Source organism: Psittacula echo (assembly GCF_963264785.1).
Source record: "Psittacula echo genome assembly, chromosome: 4".
Classification (NCBI taxonomy): Eukaryota; Metazoa; Chordata; class Aves; order Psittaciformes; family Psittacidae; genus Psittacula; species Psittacula echo.
This window is the reverse complement of record NC_137738.1, coordinates 26,606,435-26,632,317: the sequence shown is the minus strand read 5'-3', so window position 1 is coordinate 26,632,317 and position 25,883 is coordinate 26,606,435. Positions and strand designations below refer to the sequence as shown.

General features: G+C 38.8%; 1 protein-coding gene across 13 annotated transcripts in view; it reads right to left on the bottom strand.

Annotated features, from left to right (window-relative positions):
• RGS7 (regulator of G protein signaling 7) overlaps positions 1 to 25,883 on the bottom strand; it is a gene marked incomplete at both ends in the record, with an annotated part of 251,354 nt that overhangs the window by 8,995 nt on the left and 216,476 nt on the right. For 5 of the 13 annotated variants that reach the window (XM_080615561.1, XM_080615555.1, XM_080615564.1 and 2 more), the window contains 3 exons: positions 8,196 to 8,801; positions 19,218 to 19,307; positions 22,246 to 22,432. In XM_080615561.1, coding sequence (XP_080471687.1) covers positions 8,751 to 8,801; positions 19,218 to 19,307; positions 22,246 to 22,432 — 328 coding nt within the window. Of the gene's footprint in view, positions 1 to 8,195; positions 8,802 to 17,024; positions 17,100 to 17,903; positions 17,958 to 19,217; positions 19,308 to 22,245; positions 22,433 to 25,883 lie in introns of those variants that run through there. The other 8 variants (XM_080615560.1, XM_080615566.1, XM_080615556.1 and 5 more) reach the window with 4 other exon arrangements.

Genomic DNA, 25,883 nt, shown 5'->3' with positions numbered 1-25,883 from the left:
CAGCATTACACAAGTCAAAGTATGTAATACCATTCAGGTTATTCATTTTTCCTCAGCAGAATTAAAATTTTAGCAGTATTGAATGAGAACAGCACAGATACACCAACCGTGCTGGTGCTACCTTGTCTGTACCAATACGACAGAAGAGTATCCAGGAGGGTTCACTGTTAGGAGAAGCGGTTTCTGCATCACAGGAAGGACTGCTGCTGACAGATCCTTTCTGCCAGAGTAAGAAGTACGCAGCTGCCACTGTTGCTGCATGCACGAGACTGTGAGACCTCAATAACGATGATTAATGAACTCCATCGTGGTGCAGGAGCTTTCAGGAACTGGAAAAGGATGCACCTTCTATGGGCAACACTGGACTTTTTCACCACGCTGGGCATGGAAGGGCCTTTTCTTCTTTTTTTCACACAACACAATTGGGGCAGCACGTCCAAAATCTCTGTTTGGATGAAAAATAAAAGCAGCAGTCTCTACATGGTTTGAAGGGTACGTAGAACATAGTCCTCCTGTCTTCCTGGTGCTGTCCCCCATGTCAGGCAATGCCACCAAACACACAGGTGTCCTGTGGTCTCTTGCTCCTCTTCTGTTTTCTCCTGATGCTTCACTAGCCACAGCATTAAACACAGAGTAGGAGGAGAGCAGCCATCAATGATTGCTCTCAAGATAGAGAAATAAATGATAGCTATAACAAGAGGCAGGTGGTGGGCCTTGATTTCACTATCCCAGCTGTTACTTTAATGCTTCTTTTTAATTTTTAATACTCTTCCTTCTCCCTCTCCCTCTCTCTGTTTTATTCCTTGAGGTCTTCTGGCCTACAAACCCTTGCTTTTTTCTTTCTCATTAAAAGACGCAAAGGGGTCAAAGCCACTCTTCCTGGTCCATGCAGTTGGTGGAAAGAGGCCTTCAAAAGCTTTCTAGAAAGAAACGTGAATTCCCAGCACATGGTGTGGTCTGGGGCTGGAGAAGTCCAAACCATCTTTCAAAAAAGACCCAAACCCATGCTACAGTACCAAAAAGGTACCACAACTGACATCCACCTAGCAAGCACAAGTGTACCTGCTGAGCAAAGAACAAGTGTACTTTAAAGTCAGTCTTACAGGTTTCACATCTCTGATGTCAGGGGAATTGCGCTGGGAGTTTGGGGCAGGGAGATACAGTGAGAGATGCCAGCAGAGGCACTGAAAGGTCAGCAGATGCTCCATACCCCTTGCAGATGGGAATTCCAAAGTGCAGTTTTAACACAGCAATGGGGTTTAAGCAGAGTAAAGGCCAATTTGTTTTTCTACTCAGCTCTGACAAACAGCAGAATAAATATCTAAAATTCATAACTTCCACATTTTTGTTTTGGTTTTGCTATTTTTTTCCCCCAATAAAATGAATACCACTAATACACAAGTATACAGAAACACCTGGTGATATGGGTCTGAATGACTTCAATTGCCCTTGGAAGAAGCCCTTTGGAAGAAAATATAAGCATGACATTTTAAGTCTTATTATTATAGGAAGAAAACAGAGATAGTAATGAAAATCCCCCCCTGCACATAAACGCGCTCTTGGGAGAGCAGCAGCAGCTACTGCCTCGTGCCTGGGGTGTCCAACAGTGACAGAAAAGGATGAGGAAAAAGACTAAGAAGGAAAGCAATGGAAGAGAGATTAGGCAAGACCTTGCTCATCAGGAATCCAGCAAGGTTGCTGAAGTACTTCAGGCGAGGTGCAGGAAAGAGAAATGGAGCTGCCCAAAATGACCTAGGAATTGCAACCTTAATTGTTTCCTAAACCAAACTTTCTGGAAACCAATTCCCTTGCAATATCTATCTAATTATCTGCACAGTATCTTTAGCAGTTTACTTTGCTGCTAGTGTCACCTTTTAAAACACTAGATAATTTAAAATAAAGTCTATCCATTGATGAAATTCCACATTTATATCCCTTCACCCTCAAAACCTTATCTGTGATTTAGGTACAACATGAGCTTCCATAAGCCCATTCATTATCTTCACTGCAGCTACCTCCCAGACCAGTGTAGACCAGGACTTAGAAATATTTCCTAGTCACGGGCTTAAATCTTCCTGCCTGCCTCCCATAGACTCTTTGATACGAGACCAAGATTCTCTGCATCACTCTGTGGACTTCCCTCACCTTGCTGTTACCATGAAATAAACTGAAGATCCCAATTTATTTGGAACTGCAGTTTCTGGAGTGAATGACATGAGTACCTGCCCCCTTCCCTCCCCCAGCCCAGGGACACCTGGGGGTGTGACCCTCCTGGTACAAGGGCTTTACAGAGAGACTTGGAGAACAGTTTAAACAAAGGTGGTAACATTACTAACAGCCACTCCATGATCTATTGCCATGCCATGGCATGCCAGACTAGCTTTTGAATGCCTAATCCTTAATCCTGCTGCCAGTCAAAGTAGAGATTTTATGAACCTCTTCTGTCTGATGCACAGAGGAGCTTGGGGCAGTACCTCAGGTGTTTAGAAATGCCTCTGTGTGCTTATGTCTGAATCCTCACCAACATCTCCAAGAGAGAGGAGTTTGGGGCAGCAGTGGCTGGAGGAGTTGTGGAGAGCTGGTGGAAGCAGGGTGGGGAAGGGAAAGGCAGGCACCCATAGGCAGGATGATCCCCTGACATCAGACCACAGTCAGAGGCACATTCTACTTCAGCCCTGGCCCTAGCACTGGCCTGCTTTTCCTTTAATGCTTTTTCTTTTTTTTTAGCCTGTAATTTCTTTCAATTCCAAGAAAGATTAAACAGAGGAGGGAAGTCTAAAGCGCATTAGTGAGCACCATAGGAACACACAGGAGGGATCAATGGAGCGAGGATCAGGGGAACAAAGGAAAAGGAACATAAAAGATGGAGAATCCTAAAAAAGATGTTACTGAGGGGGAGGAGAAGAAAGAGAGTCTAAAAGAAAAGATGAATCATACAAAGATAAGCACATCAGAAGAGATGAACTCAAAAAGGGTCAGAGATTTCAGGTTATACATTCCTCTCAGCAAAAAGGTGGAAAAGTAAGTTACACTAAATATGCCATTGCCACACATCTGTTAAAAAGGAAAGGGGGAAAGGCATAAAGAGGTGGATATAAAAGATATGTGCATAATGAAATGCCTTGTTAATGTGATATACATGCAGAAGAAGCAGCCACAAGATTAAGAGGAAGGGGGGTAAATAGTATCTATCTTGAAAGCTGACATCTGTGATGAATCTAATGAGAGATTTCAAAATCTAGCCAAATCTAACAGGAGCCAATGAAGGTGAATGCAGCAAAATATATTCTGGGAGCAAAGAAAAAGTACAATAAAAATTGTGCAAATGCCACTAACAAGGTAACATTTACAATCGTGTCTTAATATTTGATATTTACCGTCCATGTCCACACTTGTAAATAAGGACTATCATCTAGCATTTGAGCAGGTTCTCAGGATTTATTGTCACAGCAATTTCTCTTAACAATTTATACATACTGATCCCTTATGCCAAATAGTGATGATGGTACTTGCTCTCATTCATGCTTTAGAGAATCAGGCCGAAAATTCCTCACTCTCACCCATACATAAAGATGCCCCCAGGTAAAAGGACTACAAGTATTTCACAGGTTAGAATCAAAAAAGGAAAGCGATCTTGGAAAAAGAGATAGATACTCTGAAAAATGAGGATACTATTCAATGGACAGCAGAAGAGGCCTCACTGACCTGAGAAGAGTCAGCTACACACAAAGGAGAGCAACCATCTATGTTCTAGCGCAAAGGATCTGGGCCTCACTGTGCCACATACATAAGCTGGCAGAGTTCAGTAGTGGCCATCTACTGCAAAAAGGGCAATCTCCACAGCTGTGTGTACAGACAGAGGTACAACAGCAATCCTCTGCCCTCCTCCTGTAAAACCTGCGTGGGAGCCCTGCAACTTGCTCTGGGCACTGTCCTGCAAGAAAGCTGTAACACCCCCCAGCCTGGGGAAGAGCAATGAAGTCATTCAACACTTCAGAAAACAGCAGTAAAACAGCAGAAAGCAAAGGAGGCTGTGATGTTGCAATGGCCATTTATGTACTTGAACATAAAGGTAGGGAACATTTTATAGTGATTGTAGCAGCCTGGTCAAAAATAAATGGATAAATTGAAGCAAAGAAGATTTCGTTTAGATACCAGGAAATAAACTTCATAGTGGCAGAGATAATGACTAGAGAGACTCTGCAGCTCTCAAGCCGATGTCTGTACAAACAAACCCATTTATTTGCACACGTCACCTGAGGACTCTACAGTCCAGAACAGAACAGAACAAGGAGGAGGAGCTCAGCCCCAGAGAGATCATCCTTGCTTCCCCTCCATCTCTTTGATATTGGGAATTCAGCCTACCTTCAACTCACAGGAGACAAAAGCATTAATCTATTCAGCATAGTCAGATCAAAAGGCAGATTGGTACAATCATAACCATTTAGCAATTTGCTTATATAAATTGTGGACATGGAATATGTTCAAAGAAGTTGTTGATAATTTTCCTTGAACATCTTGGGATTAAAGTTTTATTTTATATACGTTCCTATAGCTATTAACTTTCTTTTAGAAAAACTCCTGTGTTTTATGCACCTGATCAGTCCAGTGTTAGTTCTGTGCACAACATCTCTAGCTAAAAGGGACATTAAAAATATGGTAATTTAAAAATCTAAATTCAAACAGCTGTTAATCACTTAGCAGAAAGATAAATAATTGGAAGAGCCACACATAAATTGCTGGTCATTCCCAACTCCTCATTCCAGTTACCTAAGAAAAAACAGCTTTCCCTCAGTTTAGTTGTCTGCCTTGGCATTATTTTCTTTTTTTAATAAGTAAACAATCTAAATGCACTCCTATAAGTCTCATTGTCTGGAACTGATTTTAGTCCTCCAGTTTGTTATTTCTTGGGAGACTACTTGGCATTTATCTCATTATTTCAAACAATATAAGGGGTGCAATCCGAAAAAAAAAGTAATTATAGATACTTGGTATTAACTGCTTTCTAGTTGAAAAAACGGTCATTAAAGGGACAGCTGCGGTTGATCTTGTCTGACTTTTGAGTGGTTTTGATTCCAGCTCTGCATGGCTATGGCTAGCAGGCTGGGAATCCATCAGCTGCATTCCACCTCTCAATCTTCATTACTCAATTCCTCAGTTCTCCTCCTTTGTTGGTTCTGTTCTGGTCACTACAATTAACTCCCACTTCTTACTCTTGTATTCACCTCCAGCTCATTAATTTTTGGCCAGTCTCCATTACTGTTTAGCTCAGCATTTTGCAATTTCTCTTGTCACTGTTTAAGGCCTTGTGCCTCCCTCTTTGGTTTTGTAGGGTTGAAGGACAATTTTCAATTGCACCTCACAGAAGAATGGGTGAATATTTTGCTGTTGTCAGGTAGGTGCTAGGGAAGCTCACATATATCCAACCAGCTGGTTTCCTTCCCAGGCTGGTCTGGGAGCACAAAGCCATCTCAAGGCTGCAGCATCACCAGCAAACAGTTCTTTCCTCTGAAGGTTTAAGAGCTGCTTTATGCACAAGGATGCATGAGGAACGAGGTGTCTGATGAACCCCAGCTTCTCAGGTGGAAGTTCCCAGCACTAAGTTGTTATTTTTATGAATATTACAATTAATATCTCCCAACAGAGGGTATTTGCAGCTTCCTGGGCAAAGCCAGATGGCACCGATTGATGGCTCTTCCCCAGGAGACAGGAAAGTGGCCCCTCCAGATTGGGTTGCTCTCCTGGTCTTTTTTACCAGAGCAGACTTGTGGCCTCACTGAAATTCCTAACAGGTATATTACAAACAAGTCTTAATCTGAGTTAATCGTAATTCTGGAAGTGGATCTTCACATAAATGTGGCAACAGATATTTAGCTTTTTCTCTGTGGGGAAGCAAAAGGAAGTTTGTGCCTATTTGTAGTTTTCAGTCCAAGTATGGTATCATTGGCAGGTGACAGTAATCAGGTGAAGTATCAAAAGGTTGCAGACAAATCCTTTAAAAATCAGCTGGTGGTAGGGAAGATTTTGTTTGGGCCAAATTCACTCGTGTAACAATGGAGTTGCATCACTTGAGACTAAACTCAAACAAAACCTTAATAGAGCTCCCCGACTACTTTGAAATCCTTATAAGTATTGCATCTTTTTACTTTGCAGACACTGTGTTAAAACCTGTGCAAATCCAGGGAAAGACAGCCATTCAATAGTGACTTCATGTTTATTGAAATGACAGAACTAGCACAAGTACAAAATGGGTTCAGGGATAGAAATGCTCCACATCTTTTTATCAGCCAGTTGGTGTTGCGAAGTGATTTGGGGTGGCAGAGGAAATCTTCGGGAAAAGTTGCATGAAGTACGCAATGCATGAATTTGAAACATTAGTTATTTGAAGGGAGTGATTCTTCAAAGCAGACCCTGGTATCTAATCAGTTAACTCCTAAGGCAAAGCAGGCAATATACCAGTTGATGCAATTGGTGGCAGCAGGAGTTTGGAAATAAATACCTCTATTTGGCACCGAGAAGTGAAACAGAGCTCAAATTTCTGTGGATTGCCTGGCCCCAAGTTCATGCCTCAGAGCTTGCATTTCTGTGGTAAAGGAAAATTAAATCTCAGCGTTTAAGATCTGGGGTTCAGTGTGGCTATTTATTAAAATTCATCTGGCCTCCCTAGACTGTGAATATTTTGAGTTGACCTAGATGGAGCTCATGACAAATTCAAGCTGTCATGGGGCATTTCCAGTGTTTTCTGATAAAAGCTTAGTAGAATTATGCTAGCAAAACCTGAGACACTTGAAAGCAGTGATTATCATCCTAGCTAGAAACCAGAAACACAGTGGCATGGGAAAACAAACAACAAATAAAAATCCCAAACCTCCAGAAACCCCAACAGAGCAAAACCTGGGGAACATCTACTCACTGTGATTTATAATGCATTTTGTCCTGGGTTCATCCGGGCTACATCTTTTGAGATGCTGCAGCCAGGGCTGTGGCTGCAGCAGGCTACCAACAGAGCCAGCAGAGAAGCGAGCATTCCCTGCAGAAGGCAGCTCAGCTCCCTTCTGCCTACACAGCTGCTCTGTGCAGGAGCCCTGTCCCTAGCAGCAACAATGCAGGTAGGTATCTGATGTTAAATGAAGTGACTCTAGCATTACTGTATTCAAATTTATTCTTATTGTGTCTATGACTGTCACACTTTGTGCATTTTTAGGTTTGGTAGTCCCTTCAAAACAAGACTCCTGTTTCTCAATATTAAACTAAAGTCAGTATGACAGATGGTGCTGGAGTTGGCTGTCCTGAGTCTCTCCTGTGTATTGGGAAAAAGGCTGGTTTGTCCTATGCACCCTACAATGCCCTGGAGGCATCAGCATTTTGTTGTTTGACTCATTGTTTTTCTATTCAGAGTTCTGCCTACCCTGCTTACATCATCTCTGCCAGTCAAAACTGCTATTTCTTAGGCCAAGCAGATTTCTGGTTACAGCTCAGTTTAGCTTCAAAAGATCCATATCTGCAACCTCATGGGAAACGTCTACATGCTCTCAGAAATCTGGCAATAGGTCTCTGTGACTAACCTCAGCTGTACACATTCAACAGCACACCTGAATAGAGCCCTTGAATTAAAATGACAGCTTCCTGGGTTACTAACCATGGTTTGCTCTACAGACAATACACTTACCACTTGCAAACCACTACCTTTTAAGTTTAAAACCTTGCATTGGATCACAAGTGACAAGGAGGAAGAAATACTGTCCTTCCTGTTTAGCAAATATGCACTTGTGTTCTCAGCCAGCTTTGTTCATGTCCGTTCCTAAAGAAATGCAGTTCAGTCGATCTGGTCTTGGGTAGAGACTGAATCACTGTGCAGACTGCACTATGACAGAACGGGTCTAGCTTAAAGAAAAGTTTGCTTATGTGATGATGAGCAAGCTGGAAAGGTCTCTCTGCTGCTAGCTTGATAAAAAGAAAAGAAAAAGTAAATGATTATCAATAAGGTGTGTTTGATTAAGTGTCACTGAGAGAAAGAAAATGCCATTTCATGTCACTTTTTAGAAAGCACAAGGTGTGTAACTTTTGGGGATGATTTTGCTCTTGACTAATCTTCAGATTCAATATTAAAATCTCAAACTTCCCAAAGGAAAGAGATTCTGCATCTTTTAATGAAAGATAAAACAACAATATAAACATACACAAATTTACAGAGAAAGGATCAGCTTTAATACATCTGGAGTAAAAGGTGTTCTTTTTTAAATATGGTATAAAAATAAATGCAAGAAACATTAACAGAGAATATACAGACAACAGACAAAGACACAGGCTTTCTTTCTCAATGTGAATACATCAGTGAAATGAAACCTTCTGTGCTAATTTATTGTGCAATAAATGTGATGCCATATGTATATTTATTAATATATGCATTTTTTACATTTCTTCCAGGGTTTGATTGATTTTTTTTTTTTTTTAAATAAACTGTGCCTAGCAGAAGCTTTTTTTTCACTGTACTTCAGCTTGCAGAAAATAAAAAGACACAGATCCAGCTTGATATGAAGGAGGAAGTGAGCAGACAGTTTTCGAAATGGTGGCATCGAAAGGCTAGAGAGTCCCTCGGAGTCTGTAATGCCTTAGTATACACAAAAGAAAACAAGTCAGGTCCTTGCTCATGCAACATCTTGTTCTACTGTCCTCTGAGTCAGGCAATCAGTGAGCTACAAAGTATGTATAATGATTTGAGTCTGCTTCCATGCTACAAGGTGATCCTTTTAGTAGGACTGCACTAGACTGGTTAACCTCTTTGATGTGAGCGATTTCCCCTGAGGAAAAGATAAAAACAAAAAAACAAAAACAGAAAACAGAGGCATGATCACTGCAAACCTGTTCATCAGCAACCACTCAGTGTCGCCACATCACTGTCAAATAACTAGGGGCACCAACTGGAGTCTGTCAAATCTTAAACCACCGGAAACCCTTACGCTGAAACACCTGCACTGCCAGCCAGCCAGGTTGTTTCACAGAATAAACCAGCAAATTTAAAGGCCATTTTTGAACGAGATTGGTTTTGGCTGATGATAAACTGATGCTGAGGGCTTTGCTGTCAGTCATACCCAGAACTTGAAGAAGTAAGAGTGCCTTGTGCTACAAAGATGAATGTGCAAACTGCAGTAGCTCTGTCACAGAAGACAAAAAGCTACTTTAAAGTTAAGATAAGAAAGTAAGAGTCAGATTGCATGTAGGTGGGAAAGCAGCTTTTTCATGAACGCAGCTATTGGTTTGCTGAGACTTTATTTACTAATTATAAGGAACATTGGTCAAGTGTACCACATATGACTGCATAACACTGCTTTGAAGGTGTTTGGATTTCCACACTTTTATTTTCCTCATCATTCCTCCTTTGGCAAGGATGCAGTTTCAGTTTCACAGTGCATTCTTTTAACAAGGTATAATGACTGGCCCACAAGAGTTAAGCCTACAGCGTGAAGAGGATGGCGTTGGGTGTGTCATCATGGTATATTTCAGGCAGATCTGAGCTTTAGCTGAGCCAGACAAAAACCATGAAGCCACATAACAGGAATTAGTTCTCCTAAGACCATATGAAAGAATCAGCTCTCCTAGGGCCATCCTGCTGTGGCTCTGATCCAACAGAGGCAGAGCTGGCACAGCAAGCTTACATCACTCCTCAAAATACCACTGGCATACCCTGGTAAGATAACACAAATAGATCATAACATTAAATAAAAGATGGCTCTAACTCTCCAGTTAGATACTTAATACTTACATTTATTGTATTAATTTTAACTGCATAACTCAGAAAAGTGAAACTGATTTCAAGTAAGAAATACTGTAGCTATGGAGAGATGTTACATTTTCTGCAGTAAATGGCAAATTAACTTATTCTGCCATATCAATGAGTTAAGTCATCTGCTGTATTGTAACTCAGTAGAATTCCACAATTTAATATCTATTGTCATTATTAATTGAATTTATGCTCACAAGAATCTGCAAGTTTGTTTCGAGCATTGGCTCAGATGCAGAGTAGGTCTTCACAAAAGTAAGAGTAAATATTTTATTTTGTGCTATGAAATACAAGGTGAAAAAAATAGGATGAATATTTCCCCTACAATACAATTTTGAAGGGAACTCATGATCTGCAGTGTCAGGTTACACTGCCCATCCATCAGGTTCACTGTATCACCTGACAGTACTAATACTCTCTGCTTCTGAACACAGAAAGTGTTCTTCCTGGCATGCTGTCTGCCCTGTATTTAGCTTTAACTCTGTCGCTTTTTACCTACATTAAATTCATAGCTTCTTGACCCTTGTTAAGACTTAAGTTATGTTTTCCTCTAATGTAACAGGAAAGTTGTTACAGTGAGACATCTTTTCCTTTTAAAAAGTCAGGTCTCAACAGTTGTGTGACACTAGAATACAATTTCAAACAGCATGTCCAAAATTCGATGTTTTGTTAGGCAATTCATGATTGTCAGCTTGGACATAGTCTCAGAAAATATTTAGCATATGCTTACCTTTGCCTTTCATTAAGTTTTTATGCTTAATTTTAGAGGTCTATAGGCCTGGCTACTTTGTGTAAATATGTATGAGTGGTCTTTAACACTGACCTGCATAAATCAGTTAAAACAATCAAACCAGGTATTCTCTACTAGTTAGTAAAACTATTTGCTCAATACGGCAAAGCTGTACCAGCTTTTATTGTGGGATAAAATCTGTGAAAATATTGTTTTTATTCTTATTCACAATTGATTATTTGGGAGTCGTACATTTCCTGGAATTTTTAGATGATCAATAACAAAATTCTAGCATCTGAGGAATTAATTGTGATGCCACATAAACTAGGAAGATTTGACCTAAAAGCAGCACAAAACCTAGCTGTTAGCTGATCTGAATTGTATAACCTTATTCTACATATTATTTGAATTTTCCCCTATGCAGACTGACAGCTGTCATGACTTTTTTTTCCTGTATTGTACATCACTTGCTTCCTGAATATTGCTGTTCTCTGAATACTTTTTCTCTTAAGCCCTACATTAATAGGAAATTCTTGGCATGGTTCTCTCTTTCACCTCCCTTCCCTGCCTCAGAGAATATTACACTTCTAAATATGAAGTCTGTATCTGAACAACAACAACATGTGTTCTTTTTCCAGGTATTAATAGTTCTAATTTATCTTATAGTTGGAAAAATGATAGCTTAGAAGATACACTGTCCTTAAGAGATCTTCCATGTTTACTCTGAATCATACTTCGTTCTGTGATTGGGAAAATAAGCTTTTAATACACAGAATCCATGGCAGCCCCAAATACAGAATTATCCCACCTTTTTATTCAGGTCTGCAGGGATTTGTTATTTTTCAGTTTACAGAATGTTTATTTCAAATTCTGTTCCAGAGTATACTTTTACTTTAGCTCTGTATGTTAGGGTTTCAGAATTACCACTTCTAAGAGATTTCCAGATTTACTCAATTTAAAGACTGAAGTAAAGATCACCCCTTGTGGGTCGTAATTTAAAACAGGAGCCTCACTATTTCTTTCAGATAAAGGGTTCGTAGCATTTCCACAAGTCAAATTTTGACTTGGGAAAATACATCTAATAATCCACTTTTTAGAAGTGTAGCATATGAATCATCACATATAGGAAAATGTTTCCTGTGCTAATGAGATTAAAGAACAATTGAAAAAGAAGTCAGAATTAGTAGCAGATATTTTTCTGCAGAATGGAAAGGAGATCCTTAATATTTTTCAATATATTCTTGCCATTAATATTTAGAAGTATATGGCCAAATTCTGAACAGGATTTTTGACTGTACTGGTGCACTTTGGACATATGAATTGAAACTATTTAACAATTTTACTAATACACTAGCTAAAATGAGACTCACATATCCTGACAAGGGAGTCAGAGATTGAGGGGGCAGCACAGCAGTTTAACAAGTACATCTAAGAATACTAAATCAATTGGCCTTGGTTCAGTCACTCCTTTAGTGTATAAACTGTTTAACATAGAATTGTCCTTCTATATGTACTTTCAGAGAATTTAGGAGGGAAATTACAAAATCATGTGCAGATGTGTGCGCTGCTAAATACAAACGTGCTGACTGACCTATTTATGCATCATGACACTAACACCTCAAATTAGCTGGCAAACAAGTCAGCAACAACCTCTGTGGCTGATAAGAAATCAATATGTAATTTATATAGGGGCTAGAGCTGAAATGTATGGTATGGGAAAATCAAATCTTTTCTCTTTAGAGGATTCTCTTCCTTTCTGCTAAGCAACCTCAATGGCTCCTTTTTCATGTTTCTTTACTGCCAGCACAGGTGCTACTCCCCAGGACCAGTGCTGGTAGAACTAGAAATGAGAACTTCATGCATCTGACCAGGAAACAGAGAAACAGTGTGAACCCTGCTGTGAGCAAAATAAGATGCAGAGAGAGAATCGACTCTCTTGCTCTCACTATCCTATCCCTATCCATGACACATCTGCAGCCGGCCAGCAGCTCGGCCAGCATCAGCAGGGGAAGCTCCCAAGTCACATCGCAGTGCGTCACATACCGAGCCAGTATAGAAACAGCCCTTGTGAGAAGCACATCTGGAGAGGCACATGAGCAGAAACAGTAAGTCCCTTCCTAAGATTAGGCAGCTTTTGCTCCTTGAGCACAGGGGAACTGCTTTAGCACCGTGCAGCAGGTCAGGATTCTGCTTTGACTTCCACAGCAGCACGGGACATTGCTTTCAGCCACCCATGCAGGTGTATTTCTCTTTCAGACATGTGAGGAGGGGGAGCAGGTTAGCATTTACTGAATTTGAGGCTCAAGCTGTCAGCACAGCTGCAGTGCTAAGTGGTTGCATGTGGAGGAAAATCCTTCTGCTTATCGCAGGGATTTGAAGTCCTCTGTTCATTTCTCATTATGGCAATACTGTTTCCTGGAGCAGTCCATAGACAGGAAGGCAGCGGCTGAGTGACTGTGTTCCTATTTAAGCTCATTCCAAATTGGCTGACACTTCCAGTTTCTTTCTCATTTTGCACTGATCTTTACATTTACTGATGAGCAGCTCTCACTTGTGATTAAACTACAAACTCTTCCCAGATGGGGTGTATCTGAAGCGTGGGGTAACACATAAGGTTTTCCAAGGCACCAATGCACTAAACAAATATTTTTAGTATACTTGTCCTAGGCCTGACCCCTCAGGTTTTTATACCTCTCAGCAGTTCTCCTTCCTGCAAGGAGCTTAAGACTCAGGTAAATTTTGTCAGGTGGAAAATGGCAGACACTGGCCTAACACCTGAACAGTACACACTGGCTCCTCACTTAGAGGGACCTGGCTGTGCAAGTACTACTCCAGCTCTTCTCTTCCAGCACAACAGCTTTGCTCCAATCCCTGCAGAGTAGGACAAGAAGGCCAGTCCTCCCTGGCATGTCTTACAGATGCTCTTCTTGATTTTCCTCATTAGCCTGGGCATCATTCCTAAAAACCCCTAAACTAGATTTTTTGATTAATTATAAATCCAAACTAAAAATTTCAATTAATTCATCAGTTCTTTTCAGTTAAAAATCAATAAGCCATCTTCCTCCTGAAATGGAAAAAGCCTTAATTTCTATAAATACTTATTATTTTTATTATTGTTTTGTACTCGTCAAATAAGAAGCCTTGTGATTTTTTTTTTTCTGACTAGCTATTTTTTGATTTAAATTTTAGGGATGACCTGAAGCAAGTTCAAAGTCTAATTAGGATTTCTTCCATGACTGTACACTGAACATGAAGTCCCAAACGTGATACTGCATTGAAGCTTATTCACAATGATATTTCCAAGAAAAATCTAACCCTCAGCAGCATTTCAGTTCTAGATGGATTTATGGCCTGGCACAATAGAGCCTTGTGTAAGTAAGTTTTACCTGTGCATATACAAAAAATCCTTGATTAAATTGATATATTATCTGCCTTCTTTCTCAATAAAGTGATAGATTTTAACATGACAAGAAGTTACACTTCTTTAATCTAGAAAGTTTATCCCTCACTGATAAGAAATGAGGAAGCTATTGTTATGAGTTTTAATTTCCATCTTTAGACCATAATTTGCTATGTCATGTTAAGAGACATTCGAATGAGCTTCTGAAAATGTGCTGCTTTCAATGGCCTTCACATCTCACATCTCATGCATGAAATGGTCTAATGTTTTCTCCCCATGTGAATTCTTCTAAAGAATTTCAGTTTTTTAATGACACAGAAACATCTGATTTCCCTCTCTGTACTACTGTAGCAATCAATGAGATTCTCAGGCTCCATGACTTATGCCTTTAGCTTGCTTGTGTACTCATTTCCTTATGGAGCTGCAGGTGACTAGACCTTAATTATTCCCAAAGAAAAACCTGAGTGGCTGAGCTGGCCGGGGTGTGGGGGGAGCACAGAGGACACTGTCACTGTTCCCATGCCTCAGAGACAGAGCTGTGACACTTGTGGTTGCCCATGTTACTCCAAGGCAATGCACTTTTCTAACGGCATCATTCCAGTAGTGCTAAAGTGTATGGGCTCTGTATTTCCAGGCAATTCCCTGGAGTGTGAATAAGTGAGGCAAACCAAGGATGGCTGTGCTTACTACAAAGTGTTAGGTAATAAACACTACGTATAGCAAATGCCAGTTTGCTATCACTTCATCTATACTGTATGTGAATCAGACCTGTTTCTAACACTGTTAATATTGTCTACTGTGTACTGCCAAGTGCATTAGTGATTCTGCACAATAAAATCTACAGAGCAAGCTAAATAGATGATGTTTTTAAACTGAGCATTTAGGGCATTCATAAAGTGCACCAGTTTATTCAAAGTTTTCTGGAAAGAAAACTCTCCGTTGTCAAAGAAATGCAGAGGTGAGCCTAGGGTTTTTCCACGTATATAACTCCACTTTTGTATTTTCCCCATCAGGCTAGAACAATGACTCAATATATTAGGTTATTTACACTTAATTCAAGGAGTAGTACAGAGGGATTATCTTTACAAAGTTTCTAAACTTTCCACTTTAACAAATGCTTTATGTAGCAAGTATAACCCACTTTCAGGTATCACTGATCAGGAGCCTCTTCTAGTCTTTGTCTTAAAAAATCAGGTTATGAATTATGAGGTCAAATTCTCAGGTTCAGTCCCTAGATACAAGCAAGGTTCCTGGGGTTTTTTAAACACTTCAAATGGAAAAAGCTGAGGTCTAATTTAGTTCAATACAAACCCACTTTGATATAAGTGAGAAAAAAAAAAACAAACAGTGAAAATTAGTCTAAATTTTCTAAACCATCAGAGCAGAAGAGAAATTGTAATTTTCATCTAACTAAATCATTCAGAAATGACAGCATTTATCCAGGTTGTAGAAGACCTGTTTCACACCTATTTTCTGTATTAATCAGAAGAATAGATCTATACCACAGTCCCTCACTTCACAGCTGAACAAGTTAATCAGTACACTGTGGGATATTCTGAGAAACGTTTCCCTCATACCCTGCTGTACCAGGGTAGATAATTGCATATTATAAACTCATCATAACTGAGAATAAGAATAGAAGAACAAGGATGTCTGGTGGCAAGGGCTCCTGGGGCAGTGGGTGATGTGAAGTCAGTTGTCTTGGAGAAAAGGTTTGCACCTGAGCATCCTGACAGACTGAATTAATTTGCAAGCCTCAGAGCTGCCAATCTAATGGAGGATATAGATCTAGCAGTGACATGTTTTACTTTCATACCTGACACGACTTGACAGACTCCACCCGGATTCACAGGTAGTAGTTTGAGGAGAAGCAAAACCACAGTTTTTATTTTATAGCTTGCTCTGTGAAAAAACAACCACCCTCTTCTACTGAAGCACTAACACTTCACATCCAGAAATGCTCATTCCCATTTCTAGCTCACAGCTGGTTTATTGGGCCTGCCTTACATCTCTGGCATCCTGCTATTCTGGTACTTCTGCCCTGAGATTAGCACGATGAAAATTGGGCACACCTGCAGGGCATAATGCTTCAGTGTTTGTGCACAGAACTGCTGGTTGATCAGTAACACTGCTCTAAGAGGGATTATCAGAGAGTCATCTTAATGCCTCCCAGTCTGTCTTCAGGTTTTTCCCTTTTTGTGCTGTATTCTCCTCACATCTGTCTGCAGCTTGCTACTTTTTTTTCCTAATAGCCATCTGTTTACATACTCTTTACCACAACCCATTCCTGATCTGTGGGCTATTTAAACTCTCATGAATAAAAGTTGTTATTGCTGCTTGCCAGGCACCGTGACTGGGAACAAGCCTGACTCTCAGAGGTCCCAGATGTACTACCTGCTCTCCACACTCTCTTTTATTAATATAGGCTCTTTATTAATATGGAACTTCCTATGAGATTGTCATGTAATTATCATGTACAATGTTATCATGTACAATGCTGTTTTGTTGATCAACCTGCTTAGACAACACACAAATCACACTGCAACATGCTATGGCAACACCACCATGCAAAATAGAGGGGTTTTTGTTTCAATTATTGGGATAGTTTCCTTTGTGACTGTTTATTTACTTTTTAGTGTCCTTTACTGACTTTGTCCCATTGAATCCAAATTTCTTCCTGATTACAGTGGATTCAAAGCATATTACAGGAAGCCTTTACCTATAAGAAAGGTTAAAGAATTACAGTTTTGTTTTATCATGTGAGATATTCCCACAGCCTCACAAAACTTTCTTCTTTCACTGTGTTTATTTTTTTGGTTACTAGAAAGTATATATATACATATATATATATTTTAAATAGTGGAGGAAATACTCTTGAGCCTCATTATATGGGAGGTAGTTTCTGAGAACTGCTTCTCCTTCCCTAGAAACTAAAAAACAAAAACCATGATCTTTGCTGAAAGCTCTCATATTTTTCATTTCAATACACACAGCTTCACTAACCAGGTCACAAAAAAGCCACGGACGCACACACACACACAGCAGCATCACCTGCACAATTCAACAGACAATGCAGACAAACTTGAGTATAATCCAAGATCTTTCTACCTCTTTCATAACAGGTTAGTGCTCGCCCTCAGTGTTGGTGTACAGTTTTTATGGCATGGGAAAATAGGGATGTTTCTGCCCTACAAAAATAAATGCGTTGAATGCTTTAGTTTGCACTTTCACAATGTTTAAAAAAGTCCAAAGAAACTGGATAAGTAAAAAGAATCCCACATATCAGGAAATCAGTGGATCTTTTGGCAGGTGGCAGGAGAATGCCCACTGCAAATTTACCAGCCTTCATTTTTACCTTTGTGAAACAGCTTCTGAAAATTATATATTAGAAAAATTAGTTCTTGTAGTTCATTATCAAACCAAAATCCCAATCAAACCCTTGAACACCATCAGCATGAATTCTTTGGTCCAGTAGAAGCTGTGCTACACATTAAGGAAGATGGGAGAATTATTATTGCTTATTTTCCCCTGTGCCAAATTAAAAAAAAAAAAAAAAAAAAAAAAGACAAGCTCCTTTTTAGTTTAATAAAAAGGAGAGAGCATTGAAATCTAATGTATTCAAACGGTGTTAGACTCAGTATTTTTGGAGGTACCAGAAAAAGGAACAACACCAAGCAGGTTTTCACAGATTCTACAATTAAAAAAAATAATAAAAAGTGAATAATTTCATGCTTCCCAATGCAAAAAGCATGGCTCCTAAAGGTCCATTCCTCCATGTGATACTACTGAGGTCAGTGGGAAAGGGACTATTGAGGAGGGGTTGTAATGAAAGCACATTATAAAACTGACATTCCTAGGAAAATTTACAAACTGTGATGAGTACACTTTTAACTGTCAGGTTAAATAAGAAAAAAGGGAAAATAGGGTCAGTGAGGGGAAGGGGAGAAGGATGTCCCATCAAGTTTACTAGTCTTCCGAGGCAACAAACTTACCACATTGCGTGTGAATTTCTCAAAAGATGTTCGACGATCCAGAGTGTTTTCCAACTTAAATTTAAAATAATAATAATAATAATAAAAGAAAACAAAATAAAAAGGACAAAAAAAAGAAAAGCAAGAAAAAATGGAGTAGAAAAAAAAGATTGATGAAACAATGGTGTGCAAAACAAAGTCTGTATAAATCAGGAAGCAAACACGGGCATGAAGCTATGGGAATCTGCAAAACAGGGGATGGGCAAAGCAGATATCGTATTCAACAAAAAAAATTTTTCATGGGGATTGAACTGGTTTGATTTAAAGAAAAACTGAAAATAAAAAGAAATAATGAAGTGCACATCTTGTGTTAATGAACTGACATTCACAAACTTAAGGACTTCACACGGACAGTTGTAGCTTTCTGGTATTTTCAACATCTGTCTCTATATTGGATCTTCAGAAATCAATGTTTGAACAAAAAACAAAATCACACAGTATTTTCATATAATTTTAGGTTGTCATTATAAACAGTAAAATGCTATGGTGTTAGTAACTACCTTGTTCCAGTAATGATCAGGGCCCTGATTTTGCAAGGCACAGGGCTCCCAGCTGGTTCTAGCAGATTACTATTTAGAGCCCACTAATAAAAGTTTTTATCATGATAGAAATCTGCATTGCACAAGCTCTTCCACATACTCTGGGCTGTGTCTATTCAAAACTCATTCCATAACCTGGACTTTTCTAATCAAATATTACATACCAAGACATGAGCTTCTGTTTGCTGAAGTGTGATATGATCAGTCTTTTAAGTCAGATTCCTACCATACTCAAAACTATTCATGTAATAATAGGGAAAGAAAGAGAATTAGGAAGCCCCTGTATTTATAGTTGAAATTAGAAGTTATTTATATGAATAAGATTGTTTCTAAACGCATTCTGTTTATAGGTGGAATAAAGAGAACAACAATTATTACATAAGCAAACTTGCAAACATGAAAGACTATTCTTCTGGGATTTTATTTTATTTTTTTAATGTATTTGTAAAGCACTTCGCAATTTAAGGTGCTTCATAACAGAGAAAACAGTACAATATGGGATGTAAAAATAAAAATAAGTTTTGCTAGATTAACTTATTGAAACATGCCCACATGCAGGATATATACACATATATGTATATCGAACTCCTGTGTGTATGTGACCCTCCAAACACGCCAAGCTGGTCACCTACCAGATATCCAGTTGCACTGGCACAGGGGAGAGAAGACTGAGTATTGTTGCAAACATAACCACTGCTTTGCACAGTGGCAAGACAAAGGCAAGATGGACCAATACCTTTTTCTTGGCCTGTAGCAGCTCCTGGTAGGCACTGGATCGTATAAAACGAGGATAAGAATCACTTTTCATCAGTTTGTAAATGTGCTCCTGAAAGGGAAAGAAGGAGCTGTTACTCCCATAAAAGAAGACCTAAGTAAAATAGGAGGCAGTCATATATGTTTCAGTTGTGGAATGTATACCAGCTAGCACTATTCTGAATAGGAAGTCTTACAGGATAGCAGGTTACGTTAGAGAGGATATCCCTTTGCTACCCTTGAAAACATCCTCTGAACAGATGTTTAGTTTGCTTTTCAGCTGACAATGTAATAAGGAAAATACATATGCGAATTGAAAACCAGGCTAATTCAATTTCCAAGAATAAATATTCTTCAGAGGCATATGAAAATTTGAAAACCTTATCCAGAAAACAAATGACACAGACAGTTTCTAGAGCTTTTTTTTTTTTTTTTCTTTTTAGCATTCTAATTTCTGTGAAATATGAAAAACTATAAAAAAAAAAGCTATAAAAATAGGAAATACTACCCAAAGTATTTTTAAACAATCCACTGAATTGTTAGCTATATCTGTTTTTTTTTTTACTTAAACCCTACCTTTTACTGTAGCAAACTTGTAGCAGCAACCAGAAAACAACAAATAAACTGTAAAATAAATACTATTTATCAGTTTGCTACTGCATAAAATTAGAGAATAGGAAAGAAAAATCCAAACAAAACCAAAAAAAACCACCAAACGACCTTGCTTGAGAATTAGGGCAAGGTTAAATTAAAGCAGTTTTTAAAATTTTGTAGTATTAGAAACTCTAGAAATTATTCTAAGTGTCCTTCATTGTATTTCTTGCACTAAGGAGAGAAATGCTGGTATATATTCAGAACTTAGGTTGGTTCATTTGGGGAGCTTTTATGCCACTCTGTTTCTACAAAAGCAGCCAATACAGCCAACAGAGAGCAAAAAGGACTCTGCTCCTGTACTACATATCAATGGTAATGGGCATTAGAATGTTATTTCTATGCAAAAAATCAATCCTGTAAAAGCAAGAATAAATGAGGCTGTAATGCTAATGTACATGAGCTGAGAATTGAGGCTGGATGTTATTTAGCACAATCAGTCTATTTTTACTTATGTATCACTTTCATTTGACCAGGAGTTCCATGATGCCATCTTTCAAGTCCAGAAATGCTTTTCAAAACATCTTTAACCACATTTAAATGACCTGCTGACTGCCAGAATGACTTATAAGTGGTCTCTTCCCAACTGGCAAGACATAAAGAGCCTGTTGCAGAGGCAGAGTCCTACCTCTGACAAAGCCCTGCCACTTCAGGTGGGGCATTTAGTAACAAGGTCTTAAAGCTTCAAGTCAGAACACCACAGGTACTGTCTGCCTCCTTTCCTAGAGAAATGGAGGCTTCCAGGTTCAAGCTGTATGCTGAACTGCATCAAATAAGCAGAAGTCTGACAGGAGGAAAAGTCCTGCTTTCATAAGGGCTGCATATTCCACACCTTTCATAAATGAAGGAAAAAAAAAAACAACCCAGAGAGATCTGGAAGTAAAATGGTGTTGAAATTTTGCACCTATTAAGAAAACATAAATTGGATACTGGCAAGGAATTCAATTGTCCTTTACTGACTCAACTGCGAAGACATTTTTTAAAAGCCTTTAATCTTGCCAGATTGTTTATTTTTGTAACTTAAGTCTTCGCTATATGCTGCATTCCTAACTTTCATGGAGGTCAGCAGATGCAAGCAAAACCTATGTGTTTGGCTTAAGACAGAGTACTTCAAAACATTGAGCATGACATAGCATCTAATGAAAACATTATTGTTGCACTATAGGTTATTATTCTTATGATAGCAAAATGAAAAGGTGGTAGAATTAATCCTTCTCCTATTTAGGGCAGACACACTTTGCCAAAAAGTAGAAAGTCCCAGTTCAATTCCCTTTTCTCCTTTGTGAGACTTGCAGCACCATCTCCTGACTCCCAAGATGATGACCTAATAATCAAGCTGTAGGAAATTCTGCAGGGATATGATCGCAATCTCTCCTTTTGACATCATTTCACTTTGCATTAATAATTAAATTTTCATCACTGGGCTGCTGATGAAAAAGGGAGGATGGTACCAGTTCTACTACTTTTACTGTGAATCCAGTTATTTTCTATTGCTTTTCTCAGAAGTCTGCAAAGATGAAATATTAAGTTATAAGTTACATGAAGTGTCACATTTAATGCAGAAGTAATTGGTTTTTCTTCTGAGGAAAGCTCAGAGTTCTGTTTTACCATTCTGATTTTTTAACTTTTAATTCCGAACTCAAAAATATAAGCACTTTTAGGAATATAGCTCTGGTGAAGAGTATCTTTTGATGATAGAATTCAAATTGTGACTAAATCAGAACCCCAAAAGATAAATCAGACATTTACAGACTGTTCCTTACTGCTGTAATACTGATTACTGAAGAAAAGATCTTTAGGGTCTTTTCCCCATGTTCTGTAGATAGTAGTTTAATAAGGTATAGAATATACATCCATGAAATATGATACTTCTGCACAAGTGGTTACAAAATGTTATTTCTCACATGGCTCATATTGTTTTCATGACAGGAACCTATGAATCCTACAAATGATGACAACACTTTTGGACGTGCATTGCAAGAATTGATTTTGAGTCTGTATCAAGATAAGTCTTTCAAAGGGAGATCTTGAGAACTAAAAAATGGGGGGGGGGGGAACTTTTAATGTGACTGAATAAGAAAATTAAAAAAACAGGAACATGAAAATACCATTTTCACTGCACTAAATGCTGTGCTTTATTTGAAGTCACTTGATGACTCCATACCAGGTGCAGAAGTTTCATGAAGAGATTTAATAATTCATAGGCCTCATGAAAGAATACTACTCATTTGCATTGCCAAAATGGCATTTTAAGAAACAGAATTACTGTTTAATTCCCAAATATATCTTATTCTTTTGTACATATATTTCACTACACAATATTCTATTTCAAATGTTCCCAAACAGGATTGCAAACTGACCTGAGCATCTTCAAATGTGTATCTTCCAGGGTCCTTTACATTCTGTGTGGTTTTGTCGTAACTTTTTGAATCTAGATTGATAGCGCTGGGTGCACCTGGAGCAAGAAATTCTTGCCAGATTTCTTGGACGCGAGTAGGAACTTCACGGATAGGCCTCTTCTTCAGGTCTTCTACTGCTAACCAGAACCTGTGGCACAATACAGCATCTTGACTTCCAATTCAGTATAATCATTAATGAAGAGTTCAAACTTTTCATTGCTCTTAAGAAAACATAAATAATGAACTGAAGTTTTAATCTAAACCATGCTAAATTAAGAAAAATCTGTGATTTTATGTGGGGATCAGCATTCTGATATACTGTCTTAGGCAATCCATCCATGTTGAGAAGCAATTATAAGCCTCTTCACGAGATGGGTGGAAAATCCTTCATTATTTATGTATGTGTAACTTGCTTATGGGAAGGTTTTCACTCAACTGGAAGCAAACTGAGATTTCATTTCACCTGAACCACAGCGCTTATATTGCCTATAAATCTACTGCTTTTTTACATTCTTTCAAAAACTAATGAGAACTTATATTCTTGCTATCTACATGAATCTCTCAGAGCCCTGCTAAACTATAAACCGTGTAACTTTGTTACTATTACTCTACAAATCATGCAGAAACTGGTGAAGTATTTGTTTTGCTCACTATAATTTAATTTCTTTCTTCAGTATTGTATTCCTATGCATATTTTTACTAAAATGCTGAATGGAAGTACCCGTTCTCTCTTCTTTTCTGCTACTGAGCAAACCAACACTGGGCAGCTACATACAGTGCAGGCCAGTTCTTTGCATCCTTTGCACTCGGTGGGAAGCAGGATCACTAAAAAAGATCTTGAGCACTTACAGCAGCTAGCTATAAGTTTGATAATTACTTTTCATTTGCTATTATGATTGTTTTATCATTATTTCTTCTATGGGTGTTCAGACTAGCTCACTGCATAAAATAATTCTAAATTCAACCAGGACCCAATGCTTAGACAATGCCTGGCTTGCTTTGTGACATCAAACAGTTTTCTTAGCTTAGTTAAACAAAGAAGGAACAGTGGAACTGTACTCAGACCCCCCAAGAAAGGAAAATGATACCACCCTCAATCCAAATTCAAATATAGTTATTGCAACAACTCTTAAAAGAGGATAGTAAAGCATAGCAAAGGAAACCTTACAGCATTCCTCCTGTAAGACATTCTTTACTTGTGATGACTGCAGAAAGCAATTAGTCCTTCATCGTCCTGTTTTGAAACTCCTTTGTAGCACAGATGGAAGGAGCCCATGCTCATTGCTCACAAGCCATTATGGCTTCACTCTACTGAGATGACTTTCAGGTATCTCTACACTCTTCAATTTCCATGGTATCTAAGCACAATCTTTCTATCTATTGATCCCTTAAGATTCTCCAAGAGACAGAGGAGTAATATTGTTCCAGTTTTGTTAATGTGTTAATAATGTAATAATGTATAATGGCTTCTCAAGGTCACAAAGGGAGTCTGTGCCAACAGAACTTCAGTTTCAAAAATTCTGGGTAGCATTACTTATCCCTGCGAACTGAAATGTGAATTGAACATAGATGGACACAGTGCCTGAGGACGTACCATGAGAATCTAATGGCAATGCAGTAAGCATAGAGGCCTCATAACTTTAAAAACTGCACAGCTCACAAACTCTAATTCAGTTCACTCTGTCAAATTTAGGCAACCTACTTTGGTTTCCTTAAGCTGCTTTCAATATTTGCATTTAAAAGTGTGTATCCTGCAGTGCTTACTCCTTCAAATGCATCTTTTGGGACTGACTGATTACTCATATGTGTCAAAGTCAGGTAAGGAATAGAAAAATGAAAGGGAAGGATGTTCTTTGTAAAAACAGGGTCTAGCTCAAAGCTGTCACATTCTAGTTTGTTCCATTATATCACTGCCAATACTTCTGGCAGTCACCACAAACATGCCTTAGGATGCTGTTTTCTTTTGCATGTAACCTGTTTCCATATAGCAGGTTATATTCAATTAGGGGGAAATAGATGGAAGATAAATTTAACTTATTTGAGGACACATTCAGCTTCCAGCATAGAATAGGCAGGTTGTATAGACAGATTCTTAGAGGCTGAACACCATCTCCTTGATAGAATAGTTTTATTTTACCCTTCTAACATTAGCATTCAAAATCCCTATTGAAACTGTGAAGTTCTAAATATAGAAACCTCTGTAAAAGTGGGAAGAAAATGCTGATTTTTGTGGTATGTTATGTCTAGGGTGCTTTACAGCTAACACACTTCTTAACATTTCAATCTACTTACTGATCTTTCAAGAAAAAAATGCCTGCCCTCCTCCCACAGAGTTAAAGTCAAATATGCAAAGTTAGGAAATTCCAGAAATCAGGCTGCCACTTCTTGCATCTTCAAAAATAACTTTACTGAATATCCCATGGCAACCAATAGCACAGATGAAGCTGAATTGGAGTCTGTGAGACCTCTCTAGAAGCTGCTCAATACCATTTGAACGAGACCTGAGTAGCTTGATCTAAACCTTACTGTTGTCTTCTGTCCAAGCATTTGGGCTGCCACACACTGGGTCACACACCAGATGTTTAGCTGAGTGATAGTGTATAGCATATGACAGTTTTACATCCAGCCACATGACATGGTAAGACTCATGTTGCAAGATATCTAGGGATTATGTCCTCCAGCTGGATTACTTTCAAAGTGATGCTGGCGTTGCCAGATATACAGCACAGCTGCAACACGGGTTCTGTCCCATTAACTGCCCAAAATACAAGATGTAGCCATCAGCAGATCCCAGATCAAGCTAATCAGTTAAACTTAGCACACGGGAACACAAAGTGAGAGGAAGGCTGCAGTGATTGTCCACAAAATGTGTGAGGTTTAGGCAGTGTGGAGACAATGAAGGGGGAATTATGTGGGCTTTGCACCCAGTGCATGTGATGCAACAGGTCAGGGGGCAGACCTTTCAGCATTTTCAGTAAAAGCAAACAAAAACCTTAACAAACTCCATGGAGAAAATCAGCTACCATTTTTTTTTAGAGACAGGAAAGACTACTCTGTCTCCTAGGATCTACCTTCTTGTCAAGTACAACTTCAAGCTTCAAGACATGGTAGGGCTGAAGATCTTCAGGATAATGACAGAGAAAAACATTTAATCTTGCAACTAGTTCCTTATTTAATCTGCAGAAGTGGCAACATTGCTGGGACTTGGAGTTTAAGCTTGAGTCTGAATTAGAAATAAAGCACAGGCAATTTCAGTCTTGAGGATTAAATTTTGGTCAAGTTATTAGCGCTCAAAACAGGGCCTCATAATCAATGTAATAAACAGTGTGAAGGATAAACATTATCAGTTCCCACACTGTGTGGGAAAGTATCATTACCAACACTTCTGCTCAGACTTGCAGGACAGACATCAAGGACAGTTAATAAATCTTCATACTTTATAACAAGCAGAACACTTCCACCATCAGAGAAAACAGAAATGTCTTGCATTTAAAGTCATCAAGAGTGGTTATCAGTAATAAAGAGCAAAAAAAATGAAAGTGATACAGGCTCTATTAAAAAGAAAACCTCTTGCACCCTTTTCACTCGTCTCTAGTAAA